This window comes from Rana temporaria, chromosome 2 (assembly GCF_905171775.1).
Source record: "Rana temporaria chromosome 2, aRanTem1.1, whole genome shotgun sequence".
NCBI lineage: Eukaryota > Metazoa > Chordata > Amphibia > Anura > Ranidae > Rana > Rana temporaria.
This window is the reverse complement of record NC_053490.1, coordinates 123132656-123151078: the sequence shown is the minus strand read 5'-3', so window position 1 is coordinate 123151078 and position 18423 is coordinate 123132656. Positions and strand designations below refer to the sequence as shown.

Here is an 18423-nt window from a genome sequence, read left to right as displayed (position 1 = left end):
AGTGCACCAGTTTTAGTAATTCTCCCCTACTGTTCTTACTGTAAATGTTACAACAATATCTAAATGATTTATATGGAGACCTCTCAGTAGAAGAAAATAACATGACATTAAAGTACCATCATCCTAACATAATTTGAATAAAGATAGGGTTCATTGGGACCCCAGAGACCCAAAGAAGCCAAAGGGAGTGGGTGGGGGCTAGTGGACTGTATCGGTACTAGGTAAATCAGTTATACAGAAGAGTATAGTAAAGGTAAAAAAGTTCAATTTATTAAAAAATAAACATAGCATAAGGGGATTAAGGAGTACACAATCTTTTAAATTTACAACAATAGTAGTGTAAAACAGATGGATTATACGACCAGCCAACACATCATAGGGTGGTATATAGGCCCTAGTCTGCGGGCAGCGATGAGGCGGAGGGGGTCATATAGATCAGGATCTCTACTAGTTTCGCTACTCGTGGTAGCTTCGTCAGGAGATATTGATCTGTGCACACAAATTCACTCCTTGGGGGAGTCTGAGCCCAACGTGGAGAAAGGGGTCTCACACAGGGTGTAAGATGGTGATAAAGATGCCCCCAGCAAGGTGAGGATCTGTGCTGACTGTGTAAAATATTCAAAAACTTTTGGTCCCTAGGACCTAACTGATAGTAGGCAGGGACCAGAGAGGAGCAGCCAGGAACAGCGCTGGAAAGAACCAATTAAGGGGTACCAGCGGTGAGGGTAAAAGGTTTGAGACCACTATGGTAGGTATACCGAGAAGCGTGTCCCAGGGCCGGGTGTGTATCCCCTTGGCTTCTTTGGGTCTCTGGGGTCCCAATGAACCCTATCTTTATTCAAACAATATCTAAAGCTGGCCATGCATTATTCCATTTTCTTATTCAATTTCCTTTAAATTTACCTTCAACGATGTAGTCCAAGGGCCTGCCTAATTGCATAGAAATTGAAATTGTTTAGGTTTGACCTCATATTACAAGCATACTATTTACTATCGCTGGAGAGTGCAAAATCAGGTTCACTCCTGCATAGAAACCAATGAGCTTCCAGGTTTTATTACCAAAACTTAATTGAGCAAGCTGGCGTTAGAAGCTCATTGGTTTCTATGCAGAAATTAGCCTGATTTTACACTCTCCAGCGATAATAAATAAACCCCATTGTGTACTTAAAAGTGGGGTATGCCTGTATAGGGTTTTGGTAAATCTAAAGAAACATTATTCAAGAAACCTGTACAATGTATGGCCAGCCTAACAAAACAGTCAGTTTAGGCATCATTGAGCTTCTATTGAGCAGACGTAAGGTATCATAATGGTACGGAAGGGAATGAGTATCTTGTTTTGCTAATCAAAATGACAATCCAGCTCTTTCTGTTGAAGCATGCATTAAATGATGATGTGTGCAGATTTTCTTCTTCTACATAAACTGTATGATAATTGATAGTAATGCTTAGTAAGCTGCCACTATGGAAAAATCTGTCTCACAAGGCGGGTATGTAAGCGAAAAGCTCAAATGTGCTTTTGATCTATCCCGGCAATGTTATTTTGTCTTTTTTACGCATTCAAACATTCTTGCCATTGCTAAAGTACAGTTTAAAACTTGTGCTAAGAAAAATATGTAGTCTGACCTTCTTCTGAAAATGCTAGATGCATGGCTATTACACTCATTTTCTGGCTTCACTAATACAGTTTAGGGGTTCTGACTCCATTGAATGCATCTTCATTCTGAGCATTTCATTGAAGTAAGTGGGCCAGCATGACGGCAGCAGGCAATTTTGAAAGGAGATCAACAATAATAGTCTATGTACGTCTCTTTAGATTACAAAATACACCCTTTCTTAAAGCGGAGGTTCACCCTAAAAACAAGTATATACCATTCCATCCAGCATACTTCCGACATGTACACAGTATACTGTTTGTTTGTTTTTTTCGCTGTACATACCGCCGTATAGCTATTTCCCCCCCCTTCCGGGTAGTGGATCCTGCGGGAGTGGGCGTTCCTATTCAGAGACTAAGTAAATGACATGATGACAAAAGCTTCCCCCCGCGCATAAGATGCGTCACCAGTTTCCGAAAGAAGCCGAACTGCGAGTCGGCTCTATACGGCGCCTGCTCACCGACGTTCGCGATTCTTTCGGAAACTGGTGATGCGCATTATGCGCCGGGGGAAAGCTTTTGTCATCACTTAGTCTCTGAATAGGAACGCCCACTCCCACGGGAGCCACTTTCCAGAAGCCGGGGGGGAAAATAGCTATACGGCGGTATGTACAGCGAAAAAACAAAAAACAAAAGCATACTGTACATGTCGGCAGTATGCTGAATGGAATGGTATATACATGTTTTTAGGGTGAACCTCCGCTTTAAAGATATTACATTATGTTTTCCATTTTCTTGAGACAAAAGTAATTATAAAGAGCATACTGGCTCCAATAGAACATGTTTCATTATTTTTTTTTCACTTTAATAATATGTAATCCACAAAAAAGACACATTGGGGGTTATTTACAAAAGGCAATTCCACTTTGCACTACAAGTGCACTGCAAGTGCACTTTCAAGTGCAGTCGCTGTAGATCTAAGGCCGCGTACACACGGTCGTTCCAAACCGATGAGAATGGTCCGACGGGCCATTTCCATCGGTTCACCGCTGAAGTGGCCTGATGGTCTGATGTGCGTACACCCCATCGTTCCAAAAACCAATCGGGTCAGAACGCGGTGACGTCAAACACACAACGTGCTAAATAAAACGAAGTTCAGTGCTTCCAAGCATGCGTCGACTTGATTCTGAGCATGCGCGGGTTTTGAATCGATGCTTTCTGTTCTAACCATCGGTTTGGACCGATCCGGCAGCGGGCCATCGGTTCGATTTTGAAGCATGTTTTAAAATTTTGTACCGAAGGACAACAGACCGATGGGCTATACACACGGTCGGTTTGGACCGATGAAACTGAACCTTGGTCCCTTCTCATCGGTTTTGTCCGACCGTGTGTACGCGGCCTAAGGGGGGCATGCAAGGAAAAAAAAAAAAAAGCATTTTTGCTTGCACATGTTTGGATGATAAAATCAGCAGAGCTTCCCCTAATTTCAGAGCTTCCCCTCAGGTCTACAGCGATCTACAGCGACTGCACTTACAAGTGCACTTGTAGTGCAAGGTAGATTTGCCTTTCGTAAATAACCCCCATTGTTTGCAGTGCCAGTATTTCAGCACTGTGACATCTGGATGCTACAGCGTTAGGTTTGTGCTGGTATTTCATGTGCAAATTAAAGTGGAGTTCCACCCATTTTTTTATGTTTGTCTGTGCTGCATGCCCCAATCTCATAGTGTTCAGAATGGACAATTTTTATTTATTTTGTTGCTTGTAAATACCTTTATTTTGTAGTCCTTCATTACTTCCTCCTCCTTATTAGCCTAGGCTATTAAGTCACATGGCTATTCGCAAGGGTTTCTGGGATAGGCATCATGTTTCCCAGTAGTCCTTGCAAACCTGACTGAAACCTATTACATTGCTTGTGCAGCACTGAGCATGTGCGAGATATGCAAAGCTGAAATCCAGGAAGTCATACAGTCTGGCTTCATGATGCCCACACTTAAGATGGCCACGGTCTATTTCTAGATTATAAACTAATCTAAATGCTGTAACAACCTAACAAAACGGACCTTAGTTTACAGACTAACTTTACTAGAATACATTAAGCTTGTGTATTACAGGGGTATTTATATTTAAAAAGTGAAATTGTGGGTGGAACTCCCCTTTAAAGTAATCATGATCCACTAGGGGTTACGTTAGGGTCAGTGATTATTGGTTCAGATTACACATAGGGGTTAAGGGACATGTACCAATGAATTTAGGGTCTGTGTCAAGAGCATCAGTTTGATCTGAAGCCTCGTACACACAACGACAGCAAGAAACTTGCTGTTTTTTTTTTTTTGCAGAGGAAACCGGTCGTGTGTACACTTTTCGACGAGGAAACTGTCGAGGATCTCGTCGAGCCAAAAAGAGAGCAAGTTCTCTATTTCCTTGACGGGAATGGAGAAATTTGGCTCGCCGAGATCCTCGACAGCCTAACAAGGAACTCGACGAGGAAAACGATGTGTTTCGCCCGTCGAGTTCCTCGGTCGTGTGTACGAGGCCTGAGATCATTCAGAATTAACTGATAAGTGCATTTGACCTGCAGTTGACCTCCCTCTTATCTGCACTTAACTTGCTTCAAACAGGCTTTGGACCCTCATGCATTTGTATAGGAATGCATCCGATACACTCAATGGCCCATAGTCACAAGCCTTAAAGCAGTATTAAACCCAAAAACAAAAGTGTAATATACTTCAGCTTACCGATCCTTAGATGAGGTAGCTGCATTCATTTCTTTTGTAGGCATTTTCCTTTATTTCACCCGGTGATCCAGCCAGTAACATACCTCCTGTCTTAGGATGTCCGCATTCTAGATAAAGTGGTAAAGCAGAAACCTTTGGACAGCAGCATTCCAGGCTGGTGACTTGACTAACAAACTGAAGCTGAACTCCAGCTTTATAAGCAATTACAGGAAACATGTTTTTCCTTTTGGAATAATGGTTTTACAATGAATAAAAGCTCATCATAGTTAGCACCCTTGTCACGGTTAAATGGTTTGTCGCAACCCTCTAACTTCCCCTTTGCTGGACAGGTTGGTCTATTAAAGGAAGTGTAAAAATAGCAGACGTACTGGCTGGATCATCAAGTAAAAAATATAGAGTGAAAAAGCCCCCCCCCCCCAAAAAAAATAGGGAAAACAAATGCAGCCACCACATCTAACAATTGGTAAGACGCAAAATAATAAATTTTTGCTTTGGGTTCAAAGGCCCCTTTCACACTGGGGCGGTTTGCAGGCGTTATTGCGCTAAAAATAGCACATGCGATCCGACCTGAAACAGCGGCTGCTGTTTCTCCAGTGTGAAAGCCGAGGGCTTTCACACTGGAGCGGTGCGCTAGAAGGACCGCTCCAAAAGTCCTACTAGCCGCTTCTTTAGAGCGGTGAAGGAGCGGTGTGTTTACTGCTCCTCCACCGCTCCTGCCCATTGAAAGCAATGGAAAACCGTGGCTATACCGCCGGCAATGCGCCTCTGCAGAGGCACATTACCGGCGGTATTAACCATTTTTCGGCTGCTAGCGGCCGAATACCACTGCAATTCCGACGGTAAAGCGCCGCTAAAAATAGCAGGACTTTACCACCACCGCACCTCCTGCCCCTGGGTGAAAGGTGCATTATACTGCTTTAAATGAAAGCTCAAGTTTTGGGGTTGGAATTATGGGGTTAAGATAAAAATTAGGATTAGATTTTTTTTTACCTTGTTTCCTCTACTGAAGGCCTTGTGTCAAAAACTACAAGATAAGTCTCATACAATACAATCACTAACCTTTTGATTTTCTCTCATTTTAGTTTCTCCAACCCCTGTTCCGCTACAAAGAGCAATTCTTCCTCTAGCAGCCTACTTCCCTACACAAAGATGAATGTGGATAATGGTAAGGGGTTTACCTAAAAGACCAAATCAAATAATCAAATGCCAGTTTTGGGCAGCCTTTCTAAGTATCCATGAGGGAGGTACAGGCTGACATTTTGAGGCAGGTTTCGTACCTATGGGTTTTAGTAATTTGCAGTAAAACACAAGTCTTTCTGCATGTTACTGCAATGCATGGTAATGCACTGCACTGTGTAGAGCAGGGATATGCAATTAGCAGACCTCCAGCTGTTGCAGAACTACAAGTCCCATGAGGCATAGCAAGACTCTGACAGCCACAAGCATGACACCCAGAGGCAGAGGCATGATGGGACTAATTGCATTTCCCTGGTGTAGAGCATTGTGCCGTCATTCATTTGGTGCCTCAATGTATGGAATGCATGTGTTGTGCATTTTGATGATATTTATTTAGTAAGGTACCCCAACTGACTCACCATAATGCACATGCTGTAAATGCTTAGATCTGTTTTTTTCCTCTTTACAGTAAAACCTTGGTTTAAGAGTAACTTGGTTTGAGAGCGTTTTGCAAGACAAGCAAAATGTTTTAATACATTTTGCCTTGATATACAAGCGATGTCTTGATATAAGAGTAGCGTCATGTCACAACTAAGTAAAAAAGAGAAGAGAGGAGCCTCTAAGTGTAGCAATATGGTTACATTTAATGAAGGTGCAACATTTAGCAACTTATTGCTACACTTAGAGGTGCCTCTCTTCTCTTTTATACCCTGTAAAAAAAATGCTTTGATATACAAGTGCTTTGGATTACAAGCATGTTTCTGGGACGAATTATGCTCTCAAACCAAGGTTTTACTGTACTTCCCGTCTTATAGCCAAAACAGGGAGTGAGAGGAAATCCCTGGTTATCACCAGAACTGGTATCCTCATTGGAAAATTGTACATTTTCTCCTCTCTTCTTTTAGTGGTGATAACTGAAAATTTGGGATTTTCTTTCACTCATGGTGATTATGGTCACCAGGACAAGTAGAGAGAGTGAATCTCCCTAACAGGGGCAGTGATAAAACAAAATGTGGCTTTAGTTATACATTAAAAGCACAAAAGATGGCGAAATGTGCATGTATAGCAGAGACGCATGCATGTGCTTCTTTATTCTCCTCAGACATAGACTTTAAGGTTTTTCAGATTTTTTCCAACAAGTTAGAATGTCTCTGCAATCTTTCAGCAGTTACTTTTCCTAAGAAGTAGAATAAAAGCTTTACTTCCTATAATCTGCGTATGTATAGCTAAGCCAGCCTGACCGATTTGAATCTTCTTCAAAAGTAGATATCTGGAGAGGTCAGGGTGCCAAACATGTAGTTGTTTGTTGGTTTGACAAAAACCAGCAAGACAAGTGAATCATGTGTATGGGTACCCTCAGGGATGGACTGGCCACAGGGACTACAGGGAGTTTCCCGGTGGGCCGATGGCTCAGTGGGCCGGCTTCAGTGACAGCGGACCGCCGCCCCCTCCGTTCCTTTGTCTCTCCCTTCCCGCAGCGCTCACCTCCTCTCCCTCCCCGCAGCGCACACCTGGGGTGAACAGAGAAGCAGGGGGAGGACCAGAGGAGCAGGGACGACGACAGAGGAGCATGGGGGAGGGGACAGACAGCTGACTCAACAGCTATGGCCTGGGAGTTTCTCACTTCTGTCTAATCTTGTCCCATAAGGGGGGGGGGGGGGCACCGAACTGATTCTTTGCCCGGGTGAAATAATATCTAGCTTCCCCACTGGTACTGCCTATAAGAGTACCAGTACCAGCCGTTCTACTTTAATAAAGTAGAATGTATTGTGGTTAGTGAAAGGGGTAAGGGGGCTTCGGTGGCCTGGCAGGGGGGTGTGGGAGTTGTCCGGCTGCCATGGGAGAGACCTGTCAAAGTGGGCCAGTCTGGATGAAGTCCAGGGCCAAATTTTTGTCCCAGTCCAGCCCTGGGTACCCTTACAAATGTGATTCCATGTTGTTCTGTGACACGTAGCCATATGTCTTAAAGGAATCTAGTGAAATGTTTTTTAACCACTTCAATACCGGTCTTTTATACACACCTCAATACCGGGCCTATTCTGGCACTTCTCTCCTACATGTACAAATCATCATTCTTTTGCTAGAAAATTACGCAGAACCCCCAAACATTATATATGTTTTTTTTAGCAGACACCCTAGGCAACTGTTTATCTTGCACTGTATTTGCGCAATAATTTTTCAAACGCCTTTTTTTGGGAAAAAAAAAATTATGAATTAAAAATATAACAAAACAGTAAAGTTAGCCCAATTTTTTTGTAAAATATGAAAGATTATGTTACACCGAGTAAATAGATACCTAACATGTCACGCTTTAAAATTGCGCACACTCATGGAATGGCGCCAAACTTCGGTACTTAAAAATCTCCATAGGCAACGCTTTGAATTTTTTTACAGGTTACCAGTTAAGATTCACAGAGGAGATCTAGTACTATAATTGTTGCTGGCACTCTAACGCACGCGGCGATACCTCACATATGTGGTTTAAATGGCGTTTTACATATGTCGGCTGGACTTACGTGTGCGTTCGCTTCTGCGCGCCTGCTACCGGGGGGCAGGGGCGTTTTAATTTTTTTCTTATTATTTTATTTAATTTTTTTCTTATTTATTTATTTTGTTATACTTTTTTTAAATGTTTTTCTTTTTTTATTACTTTTATTCCTATTACAAGGAATGTAAACATCCCTTGTAATAGGAAATGTGTCTGACAGGTCCTCTTTATGGAGAGATGCGGGGTTAAAAAGACCCTGCATCTCTCCTCCAGGCTGGAAAGCATGAGATCGGTGAAAAAAAATTCACCGATATCATGATTACCGTTGCTTACTAGCCGCAATCGCGGCTTTGTTTACTTACGGGGACCCGGGCGTGACGTCATCACATCGCGCCCGGGCCTCCGACGGTCATAGAGATGACTGGTGACCATCTGGTCTTCCTACGCCGGACGATTCTTTCTCCGGGCCCCCGATGGCACGGAAGAGCCCGGAGAAGGACCGGATGGTGGCGGGAGGGGGGGATGTCCCCTCCCGCCGCCTATAAGAATGATCAAGCAGCGGAACCTCTGCTATGATCATTCTTATGGTGCGCAGGATTGCCGGGAATAAAGAATGATATCTGAATGATGCCTCTAGCTGCAGGCATCATTCAGATATCCCCCTGCAAATCCCAGGACGTCATATGACGTCCACCCAGGATGGGAGATCCCATCCGTGGACGTCATATGTCTATGGGCTAGTATTGAAAAAATGTGATCTAAAAGCTGTTATTATTTGTCAAACAATGTTTAATAAGCTTTCTTTCCACGCCATGCTGCACACACAGGCAACGCTACAGACATCAATGATAACAGGTGAGTCACGGGTACACAGCGCAGTGTAAGGCATGGCTTGTCCTTCACATACACATCAACCTGATTCATATCACATCATATCATGTGCTACCAATATTTTTCCCAAACCAGTCCTAAGGACAGGTCACATTTTCCACAATACATCAATGAATCATAAGGAAATTATTAGTGTGCTTTATTTTTAATGTGTCTAATAAAAGCAGGCTTGCTAGTGCCCAGAAGTCTGAAAGATATAACCCTTTAAGGCCTCATGCTCATGGAGCATCTAAACAAGTTCTGAACGCCAGAACAGCTGGCAGGAAAATGTGGGACAAAAAACGCAATTAAATGTTTTGAGCATAAATGCATTCTACTGGCCAGAATATTAATCTATTCCTGCCATTGGAATGCACTTAAATTCTATAGGCTAGTGTTTATGCGCATTTGTGCATTTTTTTCTGCTGCAATGCTCCTCTCGTGAACGCACCTATGGTGTGCTTTTTCCTGCCTGTAAATGCTCCTCTTCTAATACACCTATAAACTGTAAATGCATATATGTGTTATTTACTAAGGCTGGAGAGTGCAAAATCTGGTGTAGCTCTTCATAGAAACCAATCATCTTCCAGGTTTTATTGCCAAAGCTTATATAAACAGGCTGATTTTAGAAGGTGATTGGCACAGCTGTGCCAGATTCTGAGTGCACGAGATTTAGTAAATCTACTCTATTGGTGCTTTTACTGGCTTAAAACACTTAACACCTGTATAAGCGGAGGTTTTTAGGCTCTGTGTGCATAAGGCCTAATAGTTCATGAGTCTTATGTTCAGAAACATATATCTAATACAGCATTTATAAAAAATCATTTATTTTAGTGACATTAGTCAGTTATGCATAGTACACAGGATCGGTTTTCCCAACGGTGAAAAGACCGGCGGGAAAACCGAGGGGAAAACCGGGAACTGGCTCGGTCCCTTTTCCCCTGTACACACGAACGTTTTTCCCGACAGGAAAACTGCCAGGAGAACTTTGTTCGGGAAAACCGGCCGTGTGTATGCTCCCTCGCAGTGTTTCCCATAGGAAAACTGCAGGGAAAAAAACGCCGCAATTAGCAGCAAGAAAAAAGAGAACATGTTCTCATTTTTTAAACCGCAGTTTTCCTGTCGGGAAAACTGCTAAGGAGCATACACACGTCCAGTTTTCCCGGTCAAAAGAAAACACGGCAGTTTTCCTGACGGGAAAAACGATCATGTGTACTAATCATTCGTTTTTAGTTCAAAAGAAGAGTCAATCCCTGTACACGCGCTCGGTGAGACCCGAGGGGAAAGCCGAGAACCCGGCAGGAAAACTGCCATGGAACTTTGGCCGGGAATCCCGGCCGTATGTATGCTCCATCGGCACTGCCTCGCAGTTTTTCCCATAGGTAAGTAGTAGATCTGGCGGGAAAAAAAACACTGGGAATCCCGACGAGAAAATAGAGACCAGGTTCTCTATTTCCCCGCTGGGATTCCTGGCTGTTTTCCGGGAAAACTGAGAGGAAGCATACACACCGGCCAAAAGCTCTCGGAAAACCGGTCGTGTGTATGAGGTTTTAGACTACACATGCTGCAATAGTACTGAATCTAGTGTTAGGTTTCCTAATGCTGACACTGCAGACAAAGCGATTCTCAATGCTCGAGTTGGAAACATTATTTTCTAAAACCCTTTATGCTGTCAAAGGAAAACCACTTGATGGTCATATTACAAGTTGATCAAATGACTAGATGACTAGTGGAATTTGGTTATAAGAAAGTTCTCATGTGTTAATGGTTTGCTGTAGATACTGTATAGAGGTTGATGCAATGGGGTACTGGAACTGTAAGTATATGTGTATTCCACAAACTGTCTCATCCATATCTCCCCAGTTTTTGTAGATAAACTCTAATGCCGCGTACACACGATCAGTCCATCCGATGAGAACGGACCGATGGACTGTTTTCATCGGTTAACCGATGAAGCTGACTGATGGTCAGTCGTGCCTACACACCATCGGTTAAAAAAAACGATCGTGTCAGAACGCGGTGACGCAAAACACAACGACATGCTGAAAAAAACGAAGTTCAATGCTTCCAAGCATGCGTCGACTTGATTCTGAGCATGCGTGGATTTTTAACCAATGGTCGTGCCTACAAACGATCGGTTTTGTTCTATCGGTTAGGAATCCATCGGTTAAATTAAAACAAGTTGGCTTTTTTTTAACCGATGGTTAAATAACCGATGGCGCCCAAACACGATCGGTTTTGACCGATGAAAACGGTCCATCAGACCATTCTCATCGGTTTAACCGATCGTGTGTACGCGGCATCAGGGTGTCAAACTTCACCTTTTAGAGCTTGTTCCCTTAACCACTATACATAGCTAAAGTGTGTGTCTCTTTTTCTCTTTTGTCTGGGGACAAATGGGCTCCTCTTCCAATAAAACAATTGCACAACATTTAAGGAAGCCAATTTTTTATCTCTGTGCCATGACCTACTGCTGTATTCTTGCACCAGTGTTGCCTTTGTGGTGGCCATTTTAAAATGTTACTTTTTATAGACAAGATACTATTTTATTGTCTTATTAAACATCACTTTCATATATTGTACACCTTATCTCTTACAGAAGTGACTTGCCATGTGGCTGCGAAGCGGATGATCAGTCCCAGTTATTCCCTCTTCATCAGGAGACTGCAGCTAGCTAATAACAGAGATCACCTAAGTCCTCTCTCCTGCACTTCCAGGTAGTGTATAAGATAGTAAGTGAGACATTTCACAGGGGAAATACACACACACATTTATAATAAAAGGCAATGTAAGGTTTATACATATTATTTTATTTTTTTATGGTCAAGAATTTAAAAAAAAAAGTGCTTTCCATTTTGTTTTTTGTTCTTGTCAAGTAATTATCAAATATATAATATTTTTCTTTTTTTTTACACAGTTTGGCTGGGTTCACACCATTGCGAATTGGATGCAGGATCTCCGCATCCAATTTGCAATAGCAGGAGATTTTGACCAGCTCTCTATGGAGCCGGTTCACATATTTCCGCAGCAGGACCGGTGCACTTTTGTATCTTTTGGTCCGTTTCAGGTCCAAATTCAGCCCAAAATTCGGAACTGAAATCGGACCTGAAACGGTGAACCAGCACACAAAGCCAGCTGCATGTCTGCTGCTGTGCTGTCTCTTTAGCAAACTTGTAGTGCTTTAGAAATCCTCTGTTATTTTATAAATGTTTTTTTTGTAAAACAAAGATTTTTTACATATAGTATCATGAAAAACGGACATAAAACATCAGCTTAAAACGGACCCTCAGTAATTTTTTCAACTTTCTATCTATTAAATCTTCTGCCCTTGTTGTTTTAACTTTGGATAGTAAAACTTTTTTTTTTCTGCCAGCAAATACCTTTTACAGCCCACTTCCTGTTTCTTGTCTGTTAAAAAGTCTAGGCTTATGAAATCATGCACAGCTCTCTCTCTCTCTTACTCTCCTGAGTTTGCCAGGAAGGGAGGGGGAATGATTCATAAGAGGGCCAATGAGAGCTGCAGAGCTAGAGGTGTGCCTCTGTGTGAATCCAGTAAGTGAACAGGCAGCAGCTTCAGCTGCCCACAGTTATAATGGATGCAGCCAGACTCAGTGGAGGGAGATTTCTGTAGTATATTTGGCAAGTACAGAATCGCAGTGTATATAAAATAATAGGCAAACTGGTTGGAGGGAAGCTTCAGAATGGCAAAGATGTTTTTATTACAAACTATGTGAGCAGACTGCAGTTCCTCTTTAAGCTTGGTTTCATCACGATTTTTCAAAGGAGTCCGGTGCAGTTTTGTTCACTTGTTCAGGTCCGAATTACAAAGAATAAGCGTTGCACTTAAAACCAACAAATCTAAAGTAAAATATCTTCTAAAATATTCAAATCTATGTACATAAAATACCCAACCCTGCACAGAAATTAAGCTATCTTTTATTTGAGGAACAAATGGGCTGGCATGCTCAAACTCTGGACTGGTACATTGACGATGTACTTCTTGTTTGGGACAATTTGTATTTTTCTTCCTCATGAAAATGCTGATTTAGACAAACAGAATTAACTAATTTACATCAGTTTTTCTTTTTAAATCGCTTACGATTTTTAGATCTCAAATTGCAAGTACAGGATCGGAAGATCATGACATAAGTTATTTTATTTTTGAATTCTTTATTTATTTTTGAATTCTTTATTTATAAGACTCAACAAGGTCACAAATACATCAGTAGAAATTGGCATAGTTAATGTCATATGAGTATACAATGCCATGTTCATAGAGGTCATTTATCATATCAGATCTCCATATATTTATGTAGGTCAGCATTACGATCACAGAACACAGCAGATATAAGTTGTGCATTCCAAATACATCCAGTAAAGTTGGATCAGCGAGAAAGGCAGTTGTAAATTGCTATGATTTATGCTTTGAAACTTGTTTTCAATAACTTATAACAAAAACAGTATAGGTGAAAAAAAAATGGAATGTAAGTAAATAAACTAAGGTGACCAACTAGGGCAAATCTCCGATCTGTTAATTTCTACATTTATAACGGAAGTGGGAAAGAAAAATGGGGTGAAGCTAAATGGAAGGATAAAGAACTATAGTAATAGAGGGAAAAGCTCCTTGTTAGGATTAGGAGAACTAGAAAAAAAAAGGGGTGGAGAGGAAGTTGAAGACCGCTAAGTGGAAGAGAAGTCAACTGCTATTGATAAAAAAGGAGAGGTAATAACAGCTATTTGGTTCTTGACATGGGCAAACCATTTTCAATGAACTCCTGCTAACAGATATTTCCCTTTTGTCTGAGAATATGGACATGTGCCAGAATTGCCATGTTTTATGAATAATATCTAGGGTGTTTTTTTTTCTTCTTTTGTGAATGGATTAAGTCTTCCATCCTACTCAAATTTTTTTACTTTATTAGGCTACATCTGGATGGATGGATGAAAGTCTTTTAGCCAGCAGTGTTGAATTTATAAGGTGCCTTAGGATCATATAGAAAGTTATTTTAACCGCTTCAGCCCTGGAAGAATTTACCCCCTTCCTGACCAAAGCATTTTTTGCGATGCGGCACTGCTTCGCTTTAACTGACAATTGCGCGGTTGCGCGACGTTGCACCCAAACAAAATTGACGTTCTTTATTTCCCACAAACATAGCTTTCTTTTGGTGGTATTTGACCACCTCTGCGTTTTAAATTGTTTGCACTATAAACAAAAAAAGAGTGACAATTTTGAAAAAAAGCTATATTTGTGTCTTTTTGCTATAATAAATATCCCCCCAAAAATATAAAAAAATATATTTTTTTACCTGAGTTTAGGCCAATGTGTATTCTTGTACATATTATTGGTAAAAAAAAATCGCAATAAGCATATATTGATTGGTTTGCACAGAAGTTACAGCATCTAAAACATAGGGGATAGATTTATGGCATTTTTATTAGTATTTTTTTACTAGTAATGGCAGCAAACAGTGCTAAAAAATGCTAGGGGGCAATCAAGGGGCTAAGTGTGTCCTAGGGAGTGATTCTAACTGTAGGGGGGATGGGGTACCACTGACATGACAGAGATCACTGCTCCCGATGACAGGGAGCAGTAGATCCCTGCCATGTTACTAGGCAGAACAGGCAAATGCCTTGTTTACATAGGCATATCCCTGTTCTGCCTCTCTGTGTCATGATCATGGGCCGTCGGCGAACATCGAGTTTGCGGGGCCCACGGGCATGGTCACGGAGAGCACAGCGGGTTTTACTGATTATGCCAGAGGCTTAACTCTATATAAATTAGTAAAATAAATGTATAGTTTATGTAGCATTAGGAATAGTCTAAACCTGGGGTCTCAAATAAAAAAGGCCTCTTTATTGTTCTTCAGAATATAGGGAACTTTGTCTGTGGTCAGTGGGAGTAGAAAATGTTCTGACGTCAGTGGAAGCAAAAGATTCCCCATCCTTGGTATTAGTGGGAGGAATAGTGCCCAGTTGTTAGTATCAGTTGGAGGAATAAGGCCCCATTGTTAGTATTCATGGGAGGAATAGTATTTCATCATTGGTAATAATGGGAGGAATAGTGCTCTATCATTGGTGACAGTGGGAGGAAGAGTGCCCTATCATTAGTGACATTGAGAGGAAGAGTGCCCTATCATTGGTGACAGTGGGAGGAAGAGTGCCCTATCATTGGTGACATTGGGAGGAAGAGTGCCCTATCATTGGTGACAGTGGGAGGAAGAGTGCCCTATCATTGGTGACAGTGGGAGGAAGAGTGCCCTATCATTGGTGACAGTGGGAGGAAGAGTGCCCTATCATTGGTGACAGTGGGAGGAAGAGTGCCCTATCATTGGTGACATTGAGAGGAGGAGAGCCCTATCATTGGTGACAGTGGGAGGAAGAGTGCCCTATCATTAGTGACATTGGGAGGAAGAGTGCCCTATCATTGGTGACAGTGGGAGGAAGAGTGCCCTATCATTAGTGACATTGGGAGGAATAGTGCCCTATCATTAGTGACAGTGGGAGGAAGAGTGCCCTATTATTGGTGACAGTGGGAAGAATAGTGCCCTATCATTAGTGACATTGGGAGGAAGAGTGCCCTATCATTGGTGACATTGGGAGGAATAGTGCCCTATCATTAGTGACAGTGGGAGAAATAGTGCTCCATCATTGGTGACAGTGGGAGGAAGAGTGCCCTATCATTAGTGACATTGGGAGGAAGAGTGCCCTATCATTAGTGACAGTGGGAGGAAGAGTGCCCTATCATTAGTGACAGTGGGAGGAAGAGTGCCCTATCATTGGTGACATTGAGAGGAGGAGAGCCCTATCATTGGTGACATTGAGAGGAAGAGTGTACTATCATTGGTGACAGTGGGAGGAAGAGTGTACTATCATTGGTGACATTGAGAGGAAGAGTGTACTATCATTGGTGACAGTGGGAGGAAGAGTACCCTATCATTGGTGACAGTGGGAGGTTTTAAGAGTACACCATCGTTGGTGTACATGAGAGGAATTATGCCCCATCGATGGTATCAGCGTGAGGAATAGTGCCTCGTTTCAATGAGAGAAATGTTGCTGGAAGGGTTGGATAAAGACAAGTTAAGGGCCGCATCTGAACCATGGGCCGTGGTTTGGAGACTACTGGTCTAAACTTATGACCCCAGTGCAAACTACAGGCAGCATACACACCTCTGCTCTTTTTTTGTCCTAACAAACGTTCATATTAATCATTCTTTTTTTTCTTCTTCTATTTTTCACTTCTAGTTTCCAAAGGAACTGAAGCTTATTCCCAGCATGCTGCAAGTTAGCTTCCTGTGGCCTCTGCTGCCAAACATTATCCTTCCTGTATGACTGTCTTGCTCCGTGTCTTTCTACCGTGCTCTGTTAACGTACTGTATACTAACAGCTGCTAATGTTTATTCTATATCTTTGCAATTTTGCAATGCACTCAATTATGTACCCACTTGTGTTTAAAACTCAATCCTCTAGATTAACTTATTGTATATCTGTCAAATCTCACACTGTGTCATTAACATGGGGTTAGTAATGTATGCTCAAGGAGTGGATTAAAAGGAGCCAATGAAAATGGTGTAATGCTGTCTTCAGTGCTCAGGCTTTGGGGTATATAAGTTTAAATGGATATTTGGGAAGGTAAAGTTTTACTGACAATGGACATGTTTTTGTTTCTGATTAAAGTACATTAACTCACCTGCTTCCTGTTCCGATATGTCAGCCTGTATTAGAGTGCACAGTTGTCATGAATGCCTGACAGTTGCTTGGTACAGAATTGTCTTTTTATTTTTACATCAGTATGGGAAAAAAATTGGCGATTTTTTCTTAACAACAGCATTACATGTTGCGGTAACATGCACATTAATGCGTGCTTTACTGCAATGTATGGCAATGCACATTAAATGTGTTGGTGCAATGCAATGATCTTCACTCTGAATGGCACCCTTAGGCCGCGTACACACGATGGGATATTCAGACAAGAAAAGTCCGATGTGAGCTTTTGGACGGAAATTGCTCCATCTGACTTTTTCTGTCAAAATTTCCACCAACAAAAGATTGAGAGCAGGTTCTCTATTTTTCCGACGGAAAAAAGTCCTATCGGAAATTCCACTCGTCTGTATGCATTTCTGACACGAAAAAAAACATGCATGCTCAGAATCAAGCAGAAGCGCCAAACTGCCTATTGAACTTCATTGATCTCAGCTCTTCGTACGTCTTGTATGTCACCGTGTTCTTGACGGTCGGAATTTCAGACAAGATTTGTGTGACTGTGTGTATGCAACACAAGTTTGAGCTAACATTTCATCAGAAAAAATGTTTTCGTGACGGAATTTCCGATTGTGTGTACGGGGCATAACACACCTTGCCTTGCATGTGTTGTGGTGTGCTGTCAAAAAATGTTGCGCTTTTTTAGCATTGCACTGCACCACAATGAACGTCAGTGCATTGCACTTCAAAGCATGCAATTTAGAAGGTGCTTTGATGTGAATTCAACGCATGTAACGCGCATTGCTGAGTGTTGCAGTAAAGTGTGTGGTAATATGCTCGTTCCTGCAATGTCATAATGTGAACAGGCTCTGTGGATCTAAACTTCTGTAACATCGATAAAGTCAACCTTTTAGAGCTGTGTTTTTTTTTCTAAAAATGCTCAATATAGGGATTTGGAATGCCAAGGAAGATTTTCTAGACAAAAAGTGTAAAAGAATATGGGCCTTATTTATCAGTTTCTGAGACAAGAATGGCCTGTACTGAACCAATCAAATTCAAACCTGCCCTGGAAAATGACTTTGCAGAATCCAGTTAGTTGCTATGGGCCAGATTCAGAGAGAAATCCGTTACGCTGCGGCAGCGTAACGTATCCTATTTACGTTACACCGCCGCAGGTTTACAGCGTAAGTGCCTGATTCACAAAGCTCTTACCTGTAAACTTGCGGCGGTGTAACGTAATTCCACTCGGCGCAAGCCCGCCTAATTCAAATGGGGCGGGCACCATTTAAATTAGGCGCGTTCCCGCGCCGAACGTTCTGCGCATGCTCCATGTTCAAATTTCCTGACGTGCATTGCGAGAAATTACGGCGCCCCAACGTTTTTTTTAAATGCGACGTGCGTTACGGCGTTTCGTATTCCCGGACGTCTTACGCAAAGAAAAAAAAATTGAAATTCGACGCGGGAACGACGGCCATACTTTAACATGGCTGATCTAAAGATAAGCCATGTTAAAGCAGGTGTAACTTTGCGACGGGTAAAAACGACTAGCGACGACGTACGGGATTGCGACAAACGCGCGGATCTTCGTGGATCGCCGTAACTAGTCATTTGCATATTCTACGCCGACCGCAATGGCCTCGCCACCTAGCGGCCGGCATAGAATTGCATCCTTAAGATCCGACAGTGTAAGTCAATTACACCTGTCGGATCTTAGGGCTAGCTATGCGTAACTGATTCTATGAATCAGCCGCATAGTTAGGACGGGCGTATCACAGAGATATGACGGCGTATCAGGAGATACGACGGCGTATCTCTTCTGTGAATCTGGCCCTATGGTACAATGACCTACGTCTTATTTCTGCACT

General features: G+C 42.2%; 1 protein-coding gene across 5 annotated transcripts in view; it reads left to right on the top strand.

Annotated features, from left to right (window-relative positions):
• The window catches only part of KIF5A (kinesin family member 5A), a 209854-nt gene extending 193308 nt beyond the window's left edge, over positions 1-16546 (top strand). For 3 of the 5 annotated variants that reach the window (XM_040340905.1, XM_040340904.1, XM_040340906.1), the window contains 3 exons: positions 5409-5491; positions 11460-11577; positions 16103-16546. In XM_040340905.1, the coding sequence (XP_040196839.1) occupies positions 5409-5491; positions 11460-11577; positions 16103-16118 (217 nt within the window). In that variant the 3' untranslated portion in view covers positions 16119-16546. Of the gene's footprint in view, positions 1-5408; positions 5492-8817; positions 8846-11459; positions 11578-16102 lie in introns of all 5 variants that reach the window. The other 2 variants (XM_040340908.1, XM_040340907.1) reach the window with 1 other exon arrangement.
• Positions 16547-18423: the final 1877 nt, after the last annotated feature.